General features: G+C 31.3%; 1 protein-coding gene across 1 annotated transcript in view; it reads left to right on the forward strand.

Annotated features, from left to right (window-relative positions):
• LOC134711592 (UDP-glucose:glycoprotein glucosyltransferase 1-like) overlaps window positions 1–13,858 on the forward strand; it is a 53,779-nt gene that overhangs the window by 34,158 nt on the left and 5,763 nt on the right. Inside the window, exons 29-39 of the mRNA XM_063572280.1 lie at window positions 668–771; window positions 1,330–1,415; window positions 1,546–1,630; window positions 1,960–2,045; window positions 4,553–4,648; window positions 5,342–5,426; window positions 6,391–6,500; window positions 9,504–9,576; window positions 10,457–10,560; window positions 11,135–11,191; window positions 11,644–11,875. Coding sequence (XP_063428350.1) covers window positions 668–771; window positions 1,330–1,415; window positions 1,546–1,630; window positions 1,960–2,045; window positions 4,553–4,648; window positions 5,342–5,426; window positions 6,391–6,500; window positions 9,504–9,576; window positions 10,457–10,560; window positions 11,135–11,191; window positions 11,644–11,875 — 1,118 coding nt within the window. The remainder of the gene's footprint in view (window positions 1–667; window positions 772–1,329; window positions 1,416–1,545; window positions 1,631–1,959; window positions 2,046–4,552; window positions 4,649–5,341; window positions 5,427–6,390; window positions 6,501–9,503; window positions 9,577–10,456; window positions 10,561–11,134; window positions 11,192–11,643; window positions 11,876–13,858) is intronic.

Genomic DNA, 13,858 nt, shown 5'->3' on the forward strand with positions numbered 1-13,858 from the left:
CTTTTCAAACTAATCTTGGAAAAGGATCTACAAAAAAAAATCTTTTTCATTCATCGTAGCTGCTATTTTCCTTTTTATTGAGAAATAAAGTTCTATAGGTAATTTATAAATTTCATGGTTACATTTTCCCCACCTTGATGATAATACTGTGTAGTATGTGTGGTGTTGGGTATGTGAGCATGCTCTCAAAAGTTCTTCAATTAAGTTTGGTGGTCTTATTGTTTCAAAACCTAAAGAGTAGCAATGTCAATATTCTAATTTTTAGCTCAACTGGCCCAAGCTTTTATCATCACTTGGTGTCTGTTGACCATTGTCCATTTAAAACATTTGTTCAATACCCTCACCTGAATACCAACATTTTTTTTGTGTATTTGACAACTTTCTTGAAAACTGTAAATGATATTAACTGTAATAAGTAGAAATAATTAACCATGAGAAGATTTACAAATAATGTCAACCCAACTAAATGTCAGTAAACTCTGAAGTTATTACCACTTTGATAATGATTTTTACTGAAATTATGGAGACAATAATAAGCATTTTGTCCTTATCTCAGGTAACACCTGTCTTATATTATCCTAAATGTCACTCCTTTATAAACTTGCAATACTAGCATTAACCTCTTCTGCTTTTAGAATCAACTTTGAATGTTATTTATAATCTGTAGGTCATGGATCAGATGGTACGTCTGGACAGCCACCACGAGGTCTACAGTTTACTCTAGGATCTAATTCGACACCTATGGTAGACACCATTGTTATGGCTAATCTAGTAAGTATTATAGGACTTTAAATATCAATGGAAATCATCAGTTTTCAATTCCAGTCTTGAGAAAAAGTGAAATATGGTATAAGTCACTATAACAGAATCCTGTCAATACTAAGCTTTCAAAACATTAATGTCCTACAATCTTCTTGTACTATTAAAATTAGATTTTTGTGTTATATAATGTGACATCAAGTTTCACAATCTTTTCATCTTTCCACCTAACATAAATATTTTCTTTACATATGTACAATGATCATACTTCCATCCTTTTGAAAATTTTACAAAAAGTCGTACAAGATGCTGATAATTGAAACATATCAGTTTACTTTAGCAGTTTACAAAGGTTACAACTTCAACAGTCTTTCTTTATATACATTATGTAATGTTTGTTTTTTCTTTTCAATTTATTTGGAGGTATATTTATGCTCCTCTTACAAATCGAAGGGAGTTATGTTTTCTTTCGTTTCATCCATCTTTATAGTATTTAGGAAAAAGTTAGACTAAATGTATTCAGAAATCTTTGTATTCACCTAAAATTAAATTGTATGTTCTTATTTACAGGGATATTTCCAGCTAAAGGCTACACCTGGACTTTGGCATCTCAGACTGAGAGAAGGAAGGTCTAGAGAAATATATGATATTGCAAGGTATATTCTTTATTGCTTTCAAACAATACCACATGAGTATTGCATGTGCCAATTTCTCATACTGAGTAAGAAATTTAACAACCAACAATCACTCAGTCATCCGTAACAGTTGTTAATTTTTGTCTTTCAGTCATGAATATACAGACACCCCTTCAGATTCAGATGATGTCGTCATTTCTGTCAATAGTTTCAAGAGTAAAATTATTAGAATCAAAGTAAGTATACCTAGTATAAAGTCAAAAATAGTTTAAGGTTAAGTTTATCACATTTTATGTTACAGTGGGTTTCAAAATCAGATTATTCTTGGGACACATATTTATAAAAAAAAAAAAAAAAAATTAAAGAAGAGAGAAATCTTTCGAAAAGTACATAATTTCCAATTTGATCTTGAATGCCAACACATTCCTAGTATTATAGATTTTCATATTTGTAGCTAATGAAAAGATAAAGTCAGTTACATAGGGGGTTGGGGTTGATTTTTATCAAAAATATATGTTTAAGAAATTAAAGTGATGTCAGTATACAATACTGTGTTTATTAACAGGTTGAAAAGAAAGAAGACAAGAAAAATGAAGACTTATTAAAAGAACCACAGGATGAAGAAAAAGGTTTATGGGATTCTATTTCAAGGTGAGATCTCTGAAGGGACATTTTTACTTGTAACCACTTATTAATTTTCTCAATGAAAAAACTGTCAGTCATGCATATTCTTTTCTCTGTACAATCATTGATGGTCCAGAAAGTAGGTGAAGATTCACCTAAATCATCTCTGTCTTGAATTATCACCAGTGTGGTGTAAAACACAGTAATAAATCACTGACAAAGTGACAGGATACTCACCAACTTTCTTTTGAATGCCAGTTATGCATCTAAAAAGTTATTGTTGCAATGCAAATTTCATAAACAGATTCTTGTGCATCTATGTCTTAAACATTGGGTGAACATTGAATTTTCCTTTTCTTTTCTTTCCTTTTTTTTTTTTTTTTTTATGTATAACAAAATCTGATATCCTAGTTAATGATGTATGGTACTGAAGAATTTCCCAGCCTCTGCTTAAAATTGTACTCAACTTACAAAACCATTAGTATCTCTTACCAACTAGGTTTTGCTGTCATTCAGAAAACTTCCCCTTATTTATCTAAATGCATATACTCTTGGCATTTACTGATGTCTGGTTTTCCTGTTGTCCAACAAAAATGTTGAATCTATGTTTCTGAATTTTGTCTAGAAAACTTATATCAGGATTCAGAAGCATACTTTATAAGTAAGTTAGTGAGGGGGAGTAAATGATAATCTGACAGAAGAGTGTGCTATATTTTCTATGCATTTATTGTTATAACTGAGGTTTCCTAATATTTAGCTGTATATACCTGGACTAAAACACTTCAACTTACATAATTATACTAATACCTTCATATTTGATTATGTGACAATCTTTCTGTAAAATGCAAGACTTTTCTGTAAATTTATGATTCTTTTTATTTCCAAAGTGAATTTTTTTAGTGACCAAAGATGCAAGTGCATAGTTGGACCTTTTATAATACTCCAATTGCTTCTAAATGATCTGATGGCATAAAAGCAAAATAGGAAATCCAAAATTTCGGCTATGATTTAAAAGTTATTTTTCAAAGTCGTAATCAGTACTGATTTAAATCATTTGTCCTTACTTTTTCTTCACACATGGGTGATGTATAATATTGCTGTTCTCTCTAAAAGTGTACATTTTCTGCATGAGCAGTTGGTTGTAAAGTTTGAGCAGTTTCGTGGATATTCATATTATTTTGCATTTGTTGTTTGTAACCATAAGCATGAAATTTATAATCTGAAATACCTGGTATTAACTCAACCATGCTGTTAACCTGAAAGTCTAGATGTGGATTATAAAACTTCTGTGTGCCATTGATCTATCATAGTACAATAAAATAAAGACTTCTACTCATGAACCACATGAATAACAAAAATCTTTCGAAATTAGAATTTGTTTATGTTTCCCATAAAATGAATGGCCAACAAAGATACAAAATCTTTAGTTGTAGTAAAGACTAAATAATCATTTGCCTATGTGAAATTTTAAAATTGTTTTTATACACATTGAATGACAAATATATGTGAGGTATAAAATTTTCTGATGTCAGACACATGAATCAATGAATGTGTTTGTAGATAGATGTTTTTGTGTTCTGTTAAATTGTTCCTTTTAAAATTGTTACACAATAATTACTGCTGTACCCATATTTTGACTATTTTATTTATTATGTCTGTTTAGTTCACACATCATTGTAAATATAATGGAATTAAATAAGAATGTCATCAAAGTGAGAGGGTTAGACGTATAAAACCAGGTTTAATCCACCATTTTCTACATTTGAAAATGCCTGTACCAAGTCAGGAATATGACAGTACTTGTCCATTTGTTTTTGATGTGTTTTGTTATTTGATTTTGCCATGTGATTATGGACTTTCTGATTGGATTTTCCTGTAAGTTCAGTATTTTTGTGATTGTACTTTTTTTTGTAAATAAACCACTCATTTTTACAAAAAGTTGTCTGAAAAGGACAAACTTAAAAGTGTTTAGTTTTTATTGAAAACCTACCGTTATCAACTGACAGTCAGCATTCACTTGGGAATACAGGAACTGTGGTGTTAGTGGTATAGTACATGATATCAAAATAATTCCATTTAATACCTTCTATTTACATTGCACACACTTTTGTGAAGAAACACGTCTATATATCTAATGTTTGTGTTCATACAGGAAAACTATGCATGCTATGTGAGTAGTATTCAAATGTTACATCATTTTAGTTATTTGGCTTTATTTATTTGTTGATATTTTATTTATTTATTTTCCACTGAAATGTTATAATGGTTGGTCAATATGTTATGTTTATCATGTTATCCTTTTCATGTGTTATCTAGCTATACCTAAGAATTAACTAGTTTAGTAACCAGAAAATCTGAAGTGACACTGACCTGGCCTTACAAAATTTGTTTTGAGAAAGATCTTGGAAGTGTAAGGCATGGATATTTATACATACCATATTTTTCTTTTACAGAAAACAGCACCAGTATTTGACTTACATGTATTATTTTTTTCCACGTATCATTAAAAACATGAAATTATGTTTCTTTTACAGCACACTAACAGGAGACAAAGGTGGCACAAAAGATGTAGACGAGACTTTAAATATCTTCTCCCTAGCATCAGGTCTTATGTATGAAAGATTGATGAGGTAAGTGTAATAAAATTGTCATTATTTACCAGATTTACTGTGGAATCATTTTTATTCATTGGATACTAATTTTCATGGATTTTGTAGATACATATGAACAACCAATTCAAATGTTCAACGAATAACATCTACAATAGACTTTGTATACAGAGATTGGTAAAAACCAAGAAATCATATATCCAAGAAAATGCAAGTTTTCGGCAATACAGAAAATTTGATACCCGCGAAAAACAAATGAATCCACAGTATACCATCTATTGAATGTGATAGTAAATATTGATTAAGATGTCCTTCCAATGTGCATTCGATTGGCCATCTCGGATCCAAGAAATAAGAAAAATATATGAATTTCAATTATGTTTTATTGATACACCATATCAGTTCTTTGCTGTTGAACAAGAAAATGATTTATAGTTTTATAAGAATAACAAATGTTGAATCTGATGCCTTAAAATTTGTACTGTTCATGCTATTGAAATGGATTACCTCTTTATGCAAGTTCTGAAGAAAATAGAATATATTTAGGTGATGCTACTTGTTATTTTAATTTGATTTTAAAAATGGAAGTACAGGAGACAATAGTCCTATGAAAATCAGATACTAAGGGGAAATTGCAACAGTAAACTGAACTGCATTAGAAAAAATATAAAGCAATATATGTTTTGTATCTGATTATATTCCTTCTAATTTCAGAATTATGATGATGAGTGTTTTGAAACATACAAAGTCAAAAGTAAAGTTTTGGTTTTTGAAAAATTACTTATCACCATCTTTTAAGGTAAGTTATAAAAGGAGAAAGACTACTTTATATAGAAATTGTAATTTTATAGTTATCAGGATATAGTTACAGAAATTTGTAGACATTGGTTTTACCACTATTTTTTCATATAATTGATAGTTGACTTTCTACTCCTTCTCAGAAGGTCAAGTTCATATACAATTCTAATGCAATTATTTTGTAACAATTGTTCTGATTGGATAACACCCGGTGTTTATGTTTGATGCCGGAAGCATACCTATGACGTCACCTAGTGTAGGGACCAAAGACCATAACATCTTTTCGCGGAATTTTCTTTAATGAACATTTTACACTGAAATAATGATTGAAATTTAAATATAAACTTGTTTTGCATTAGAATAGAGATAACTGTATTGTATTTGAAACTTTTTGGACGTCCATCGGTAGTTTTACTGTCACAAATGCCTGTTTACCTGTCTCCGCTCTGCGTCGCCAGGTAAACTAAATTTGCGACAGTAAAACTACCGATGGACGTCCTTAAAGCTTCAAATACAATACAGTTATCTCTTAAATCATTTAAGGTAGATTAACAATAATATGTGCAATAGTTAGATTCTGCTTAATCTTTTCTAAAAGAACTTATTTAGTCTTAACATGTTAGTTTAGAGAAAAAAGCTGGAAGCTATTGAAACCTACCATAGCTGACCTCATTTTTGCTAAAAAAAACCAAGGAAATGCTATGATTTAGCAGCTTTCAACTCGATGGGATAATGTTGCTAAAATTGTAATACAATGTATATGTTGATTGTAGTACAACATACATCGTCAACATATATGACTAGGGCACATCATAGTATTTTGATATTTAACAAAAAGCATACTACTCACAATGAGAATAAAACCATCTGCAAATACCATGACTGCTGTTAATTTATGTTTGATCTTCTTATTTTATGAGTTTTTATTAAAAAGCTAAAAAGATGATAAATTATCTTTGTGACAGGATTTTATACCAAAAATGGCTGAAAATTATGGATTTGAATATGAATTAGTACAGTACAAATGGCCGAGATGGTTGAATCAGCAGAAAGAAAAACAAAGAGTTATGTGGGGGTGAGTGTAGTATGCAATGTGCTATCATGATTTCTGTAATAAAAAATACAGAAAACAACAATATGCATTTAAAAGACAGAGGTTGATGCATTAATGTCCTTTTTTAGCTCACCTGGCCTAAAAGGCCATGTGAGCTTTTCTCATCACTTGGCGTCCGTCGTCGTCGTCTGTCGTCGTTTACAATTTTTCAAACATCTTCTCCTCTGAAACTACTGAATGTATTTAAATGAAACTTAACTTGATTGTTCCTTAGTATATCCTGCACAAAATGTGCGCTTCGATTTTTGATTCGTCAAAAAACATGGCCGCCGTTACTTAAAATAGAACATAGGGGTCAAATGCAGTTTTTGGCTTATATCTCAAAAACGAAAGCATTTAAAGCAAATATGACATGGGGTAAAAATGTTCATTAGGTGAAGATCTATCAGCCCTGAAATTTTCAGATGAATCAAACAAACCATTGTTGGGTTGCTGCCACTTAATTGGTAATTTTAAGGAAATTTTGCAGTTTTTGGTCATTATCTTGAATATTATTATAGATAAAGATAAACTGTAAACAGCAAAAATGATCAGCAAAGTAAGATCTACAAATAAGTTTTATATGACCAAAATTGTCAATTGGCCCCTTAAGGGGTTATTGTCCTTTAATGACAATTTTTCACAATTTGTTCATCATATTTGCTAACTTTAAAAAATCTTCTCCTCTGAAACTACTGAATGGATTTGGTTAAAACTTAGCATGATTGTTCCTTAGATTATCCTGCACAAAGTGTGTGCTTTGATTTTTGATCCGTCAAAAAACATGGCTGCTGTTACTTAAAATAGAACATAGGGGTCAAATGCAGTTTTTGGCTTATATCTCAAAAACAAAAGCATTTAGAGCAAATCTGACATGGAGTAAAAATGTTCAATAGGTCAATATCTATCAGCCCTGAAATTTTCAGATGAATCAAACAACCAATTGTTGGGTTGCTGCCACTTAATTGGTAATTTTAAGGAAACTTTGCAGTTTTTGGTCATTATCTTGAATATTATTATAGATAAAGATAAACTGTAAACAGTAAAAATGATCAGCAAAGTAAGATCTACAAATAAGTTAATATGACCAAAATTGTCAATTGACCCCTTAAGGGGTTATTGTCCTTTAATGACAATTTTTAATTGTGCTTCATATTTGCTAACTTTAAAAATCTTCTCCTCTAAAATCACTCAACTAAATTCAACCAAACTTCAACTGAATGATCAGTAGGGTGTATAAAATAAAGTTTGTGCTTTATTTTTTATTTCGTCAAAAAACATGGCCGTCATGACTAAAAATAGATCACAGGGTAAAATGCAGTTTTTGGCTTATATCTCAAAAACTCCAGCATTTAGAGCAAATAAGACAAGATGTTAAAGTATTTATAAGTTCAAGGTCTACCTGTCCTGAAATTTTCAGCCGAATTGGGTAACTGGTTTTTCAGGTATAATGCCCCTGAATTGATGATTTTAAAGAAATTTTGCAGTTTTGGTTATTATCTTGAATACTATTATAGATACAGATGTTGATAGCAAAAATGTTAAGCAAAGTAAGATCTACAAATAAGTCAATTTTAACCAAAATTGTCAATTGACCCCTTAAGGGCATACGATACAGTTTTGATCCTATATTTTCAAGTTCATGAAAATTTGCATATAGGCTATTTTTTACCTGATTAAATCAAATATGTAATAAAAAATATACCTTCATGTGCTACTTTTTGAGTAAAATGAGGTCGAAATTTTGTATATTTGCTCAAAATTTAGATTTGTGACCGAAATTTTTTTTTCGAAAGAAAGACATAACTTTTTTGTTATAAAAGATAAACACAAATTGTTTTTTGTTAAATAATCGGTAATTTCTGTATTTTATAAATATCCTAAAAAACGTGCAATTTTTTATTCAGAAATAACTCATATTTATCAAATGTTCATGAATTGGGGAAAAACGTCATTTTTTACTGCATGTTTATCTAAATTAAAAAAAAATCCTCTATTTACAGTGACATAAAATTTGGGTCACATAATCTCTCTGCAAAATGAAACAAAATGCCGTTTTGAAAAATAGGGGTCCATGAACTGGTTTTCAAATTAAATCAGTTTGAAGGATAAAAACCAGTCGAAAAATGCATCTTTACCCGATATGTCACAGTTTGACGTCGCGAAAATAACAAATTACGTTAGCAACGTCATTACCTTGCCTGTAACTGTATCGTATGCCCTTAAGGAGTTATTGCCCTTTAAAGACTTTTTTTCACAATTTGTTCATCATGTTGACTTGCTTTAAAAAATCTTCTCCTTTGAAACTGCTGTATCAATTTCAGCCAAACTTAGGCTAAATGAGTTTCAGAGTATCTAGTATAAATTTTATATTTCATTTCCTTGTATGTCAAGAAACATAGCTCCTATGGCTAAAATAGAACATAGGAGAAAATGATTTTTTTTTGCTTTTGAAGAAAATAGGACGATTCAAAGAACATTTAAATAAATTGAAAAGCCAAAATAATCATTGATGAGAGATTGAACCAAAAAAATTAAGGTGAGCGATTCAGGCTCTTGAGAGCCTCTTGTTTGAGAAATTTCAATTATAACCTGAAAAATTTTGCTTAATATATGAAAACGAGGAGATATGTTTGATTTGCCGAAAAGTTATCACAGTTATCTACATATTTGCATAGAATATCTATACATTGTCTCAAAATAAAAAAGTTAATAGTTTTGGGTTTGAAAACAGGTTAAATATGAGGCTTTGCCAGACATTGTCTTATCGGGGCTTTTTGTAGCTGACTATGCAGTATGGGCTTTGCTCATTGTTGAAGGCTGTACTGTGACCTATAGTTGTTAATGTCTGTGTCATTTTGGTCTTTTGTGGATAGTTGTCTCATTGGCAATCATACCACATCTTTATTATATACTTTTTGAGCTTGGTACATATAAATTGTATACATTCTTGATTTTCTTAATTTTGCCTTTCTGATTTTGTAGATATAAGATCCTTTTCCTTGATGTATTGTTCCCATTGGATGTAAAGAAATTTATATTTGTTGATGCTGATCAGGTAACTATAGTCATCTTATACCATGATGAATGTTTCTCCAATTTTAAATGTTGTATACAGTAATGTATGGTTTGATTGCTGACTTTACTCCATTGATCATTCAACTTCAGTAGCCATGTGTTAGAGTCACAGTTAATTCAACGCATATATTTTCAAGTTGTTTTATGCTTCCTTGCCTACCACATGGTACTAAAAAGATAAGAGCAAAGACTGTTTAGCTTAGAGTCTGGTTGGGATGACATGTTTTCTTGCAAACTGTTACCTTGTAAGTTGGTGTGTTAAAATAGAATCATATCCAAAACAGTGTGGTCCTGGCCATTGATTGACGACCTAAATTATCCTATTGACTGGGACAGATCAGGTGAACGTTTGTCTGTAACGACTATTGCTCACTTCTTACTTATTAAAGAATTTAAACTGTGCGGTCACCAAAGGTTCGTAACGCCTTTAATAATAAAATAATTCGAAAAATTATTCAGGAATAACCTTTATGTTTTGATTTATATTATTGATATAAATCAACACATCGTATTATTCCGGATTCGTTTTTCGAATTGCTTTATTTAGGTGTTGAGAACCTTTGGTGACCCCACAGATTCAGTGTCTTTAACAAGTACATAGTGAGCAGTGATTGTTACCGACAAACGTTCACCTAATCTGTCCCAGTCAATGGGGAAATTTAGGTCGTCAATCAATGGCCAGGACCACACTGTTTTGGATATGATTCTATCTGACTGAGCATGTCAGTCCATAACAACTAAGAGTTCTCACACTCAATCTAAATATGGTTTTAAACTCCCGAAAAGCAAAATTTAAATTTTACATGAATATCTTGCATTAACTTAAATGGGTTAGAACTCTTTGTAAATACAAATTTCAGATTGTAAGAGCAGATCTCCAAGAATTGCATGACTTAGATTTGAATGGGGCTCCATATGGGTACACTCCTTTCTGCAGTGATAGAAAAGAAATGGATGGATTCAGGTTAGTTACACTTATTTATATACCGGTATTCAAATTAAAACTGCATTTAATATTTTTGGTGGTATTTTGTTGGATAAAACATATGTCATATAATGTACAAAAAAATATGATTACAATGTGTAAATTTGTTGCTGCCATTGATTATATTATTTAAAGTTGATACTGGAAATTTAACCAGTAAGGAAGGATGTTACATAGTGTATAGTTAGGCAAACAGTATGAAAAATAAGTTACTATCATTTCATGTCTAACAATTTGAACAAATTCCTCATTCAAGCATTAATTGAAAATATGATATGTCATGGACAAACAATTCTGTTGATTTACAAAATTTGAATACAATGCGTTTAAATTGAATATCACACAGCTGTGTTTAATTCAACAACATTAAGGAAATCAGAGAAATATGTCAATGCACTCTCTTAAACATTTTGATTGATACCATGGAGAGCATGGATTTCTGTTTATTCATACAAATACAATTTTCATTTATATGCTTTTATATGCAATGCTTATTTGGAATTGTCAACATGACTTATTATTCTGGAAACATTCAATGTTCTTTTGATTGTAGATTTTGGAAATCAGGTTATTGGGCCAGTCATTTAGCTGGAAGAAAATACCATATCAGGTAGGTTTAGGAATTTCGTTATACTGATGGTAGAAGGAAATCACAAATTTAATTTACAAAGAATTATAACTTTTCAATAGGCTTGAAAAGAAACTTTTGCAACACCGTTGAATCAAATGTCTGAAGGCCTCAGGGAAATCAGTAATTGTAGCTAGCTGTGGTTACCCTCTTTTTATAAAGAATTTGTTATTATTATTATATTGAATAAAGTATAACTTTTCCTCTGCCCATGAAAATATGTATCCATTAAAATGAATAATTCCAAAGAACTGGTAATTAAAAATCAAAAAAGAATTTTATGAGATGGCATTTTGTTGGGTCTTTTTACATATAATATTTAAACATTTCTGAAATTTGATACTATTTTAACATATTAGTTAAGCAGTTACAAGTTGTAAGAGGCAAACTTGTCTGCAATGAGATAGTAAAAACATGTGTTATTTTTTTTTCAGTGCCTTATATGTAGTAGACTTGAAAAAGTTCCGCAAGATAGCAGCTGGTGATAGATTGCGTGGACAATATCAAGGATTAAGTCAGGATCCTAACAGTTTATCTAACTTAGATCAAGATTTACCTAATAATATGATACATCAAGTTAGCATTAAATCATTGCCACAGGAGTGGCTGTGGTGTGCCACTTGGTGTAGTGATGAATCTAAAGCTAAGGCTAAAACTATAGATCTGGTAAGTAGTATTAATACTTTGTAAAAATTTTGTAAAAAAAGATTATTATTACCACATGGTGGGTGTTGTTCGTAGGTAAAGTGATGAATCTAATACTTAAGCAGACAACCATGGATTTAGTTAATAAGGCTGTTGGTTAAGGGCATACGATACAGTTACAGGGGTGGTAATGACGTTGCTAACGTAAAATATTATTTTCGCGACATCAAACTGTGACATTTCAGGAAAAGATGCATTTTTCGACTGATTTTTATCATTCAAACTGATTTAATTTGAAAACGAGTTCATGGACCCCTATTTTTCAAAACAGCAATTTGTTTCATTTTGCAAGGAGATGATGTGACCCAAATTTTATAAAACTGGAAATAGAGGATTTTTTTTAATTTTGTTAAACATGCTGCAAAAAATAACGTATTTTCCTCAATTCATGAACATTTGATAAATATGAGTTATTTCTGAATAAAAGATGCATAATTTTTTATGACACTTATAAAATACAGAAATTACCGATTATTTAACAAAAAACAATTTGTGTTTAGGCCACACCAATTTGATTCCTAGTTCGATGGACCCGCCCGCACCTATTTTTTTATATTCCCGCTTCCTGCATCCCGAAATGTAATTATGTCCATATCCTGCTCCATTTTTTAGCTCACCTGGCCCGAAGGGCCAAGTGAGCTTTTCCCATCACTTTGCGTCCGTCGTCCGTCGTCGTTGTTAACTTTTACAAAAATCTTCTCCTCTGAAACTACTGGGCCAAATTGAACCAAACTTGGCCACAATCATCATTGGGGTATCTAGTTTAAAAAATGTGTGGCGTGACCCGTCAACCAACCAAGATGGCCGCCACGGCTAAAAATAGAACATAGGGGTAAAATGCAGTTTTTGGCTTATAACTCAAAAACCAAAGCATTTAGAGGAAATCTGACATTGGGTAAAAATGTTTATCAGGTCAAGATCTATCTGCCCTGAAATTTTCAGATGAATCGGTCAACCCGTTGTTGGGTTGCTGCCCCTGAATTGGTAATTTTGTGGAAATTTTGCAGTTTTTGGTTATTATCTTGAATATTATTATAGATAGAGATAAACTGTAAACAGCAATAATGTTAAGTAAAGTAGGATTTACAAATAAGTCAACATGATTGAAATGGTCAGTTGACCCGTTTAGGAGTTATTGCCCTTTATAGTCAATTTTTAACAATTTTTCATAAATCTTAGTTATCTTTTACAAAAATCTTCTCCTCTGAAACTACTGGGCCAAATTGAACCAAACTTGGCCACAATCATCATTGGGGTATCTAGTTTAAAAAATGTGTGGCGTGACCCGGTCATCCAACCAAGATGGCCGCCACGGCTAAAAATAGAACATAGGGGTAAAATGCAGTTTTTGGCTTATAACTCAAAAACCAAAGCATTTAGAGGAAATCTGACATGGGGTAAAAATGTTTATCAGGTCAAGATCTATCTGCCCTGAAATTTTCAGATGAATCGGTCAACCCGTTGTTGTGTTGCTGCCCCTGAATTGGTAATTTTGTGGAAATTTTGCAGTTTTTGGTTATTATCTTGAATATTATTATAGATAGAGATAAACTGTAAACAGCAATAATGTTTAGTAAAGTAGGATTTACAAATAAGTCAACATGACTGAAATGGTCAGTTGACCCGTTTAGGAGTTATTGCCCTTTATAATCAATTTTTAACCATTTATCGTAAATCTTAGTTATCTTTTACAAAAATCTTCTCCTCTGAAACTACTGGGCCAAATTAATCCAGACTTGTTAAAAATGTGTCCGATGACCCGACTATCAAATCAAGATGGCCGCCACAGCTAAAAATAGAACATAGGGGTAAAATGCAGTTTTTGGCTTATAACTCAAAAACCAAAGCATTTAGAGCAAATCCAACACGGGGTAAAATTATTAATCAGATCAAGATCTATCTGCCCTATAATTTTCAGATGAATCTGACAACCCATTGTTGGGT

Source organism: Mytilus trossulus, chromosome 3, assembly GCF_036588685.1.
Source record: "Mytilus trossulus isolate FHL-02 chromosome 3, PNRI_Mtr1.1.1.hap1, whole genome shotgun sequence".
In the NCBI taxonomy this organism is placed as follows: domain Eukaryota; kingdom Metazoa; phylum Mollusca; class Bivalvia; order Mytilida; family Mytilidae; genus Mytilus; species Mytilus trossulus.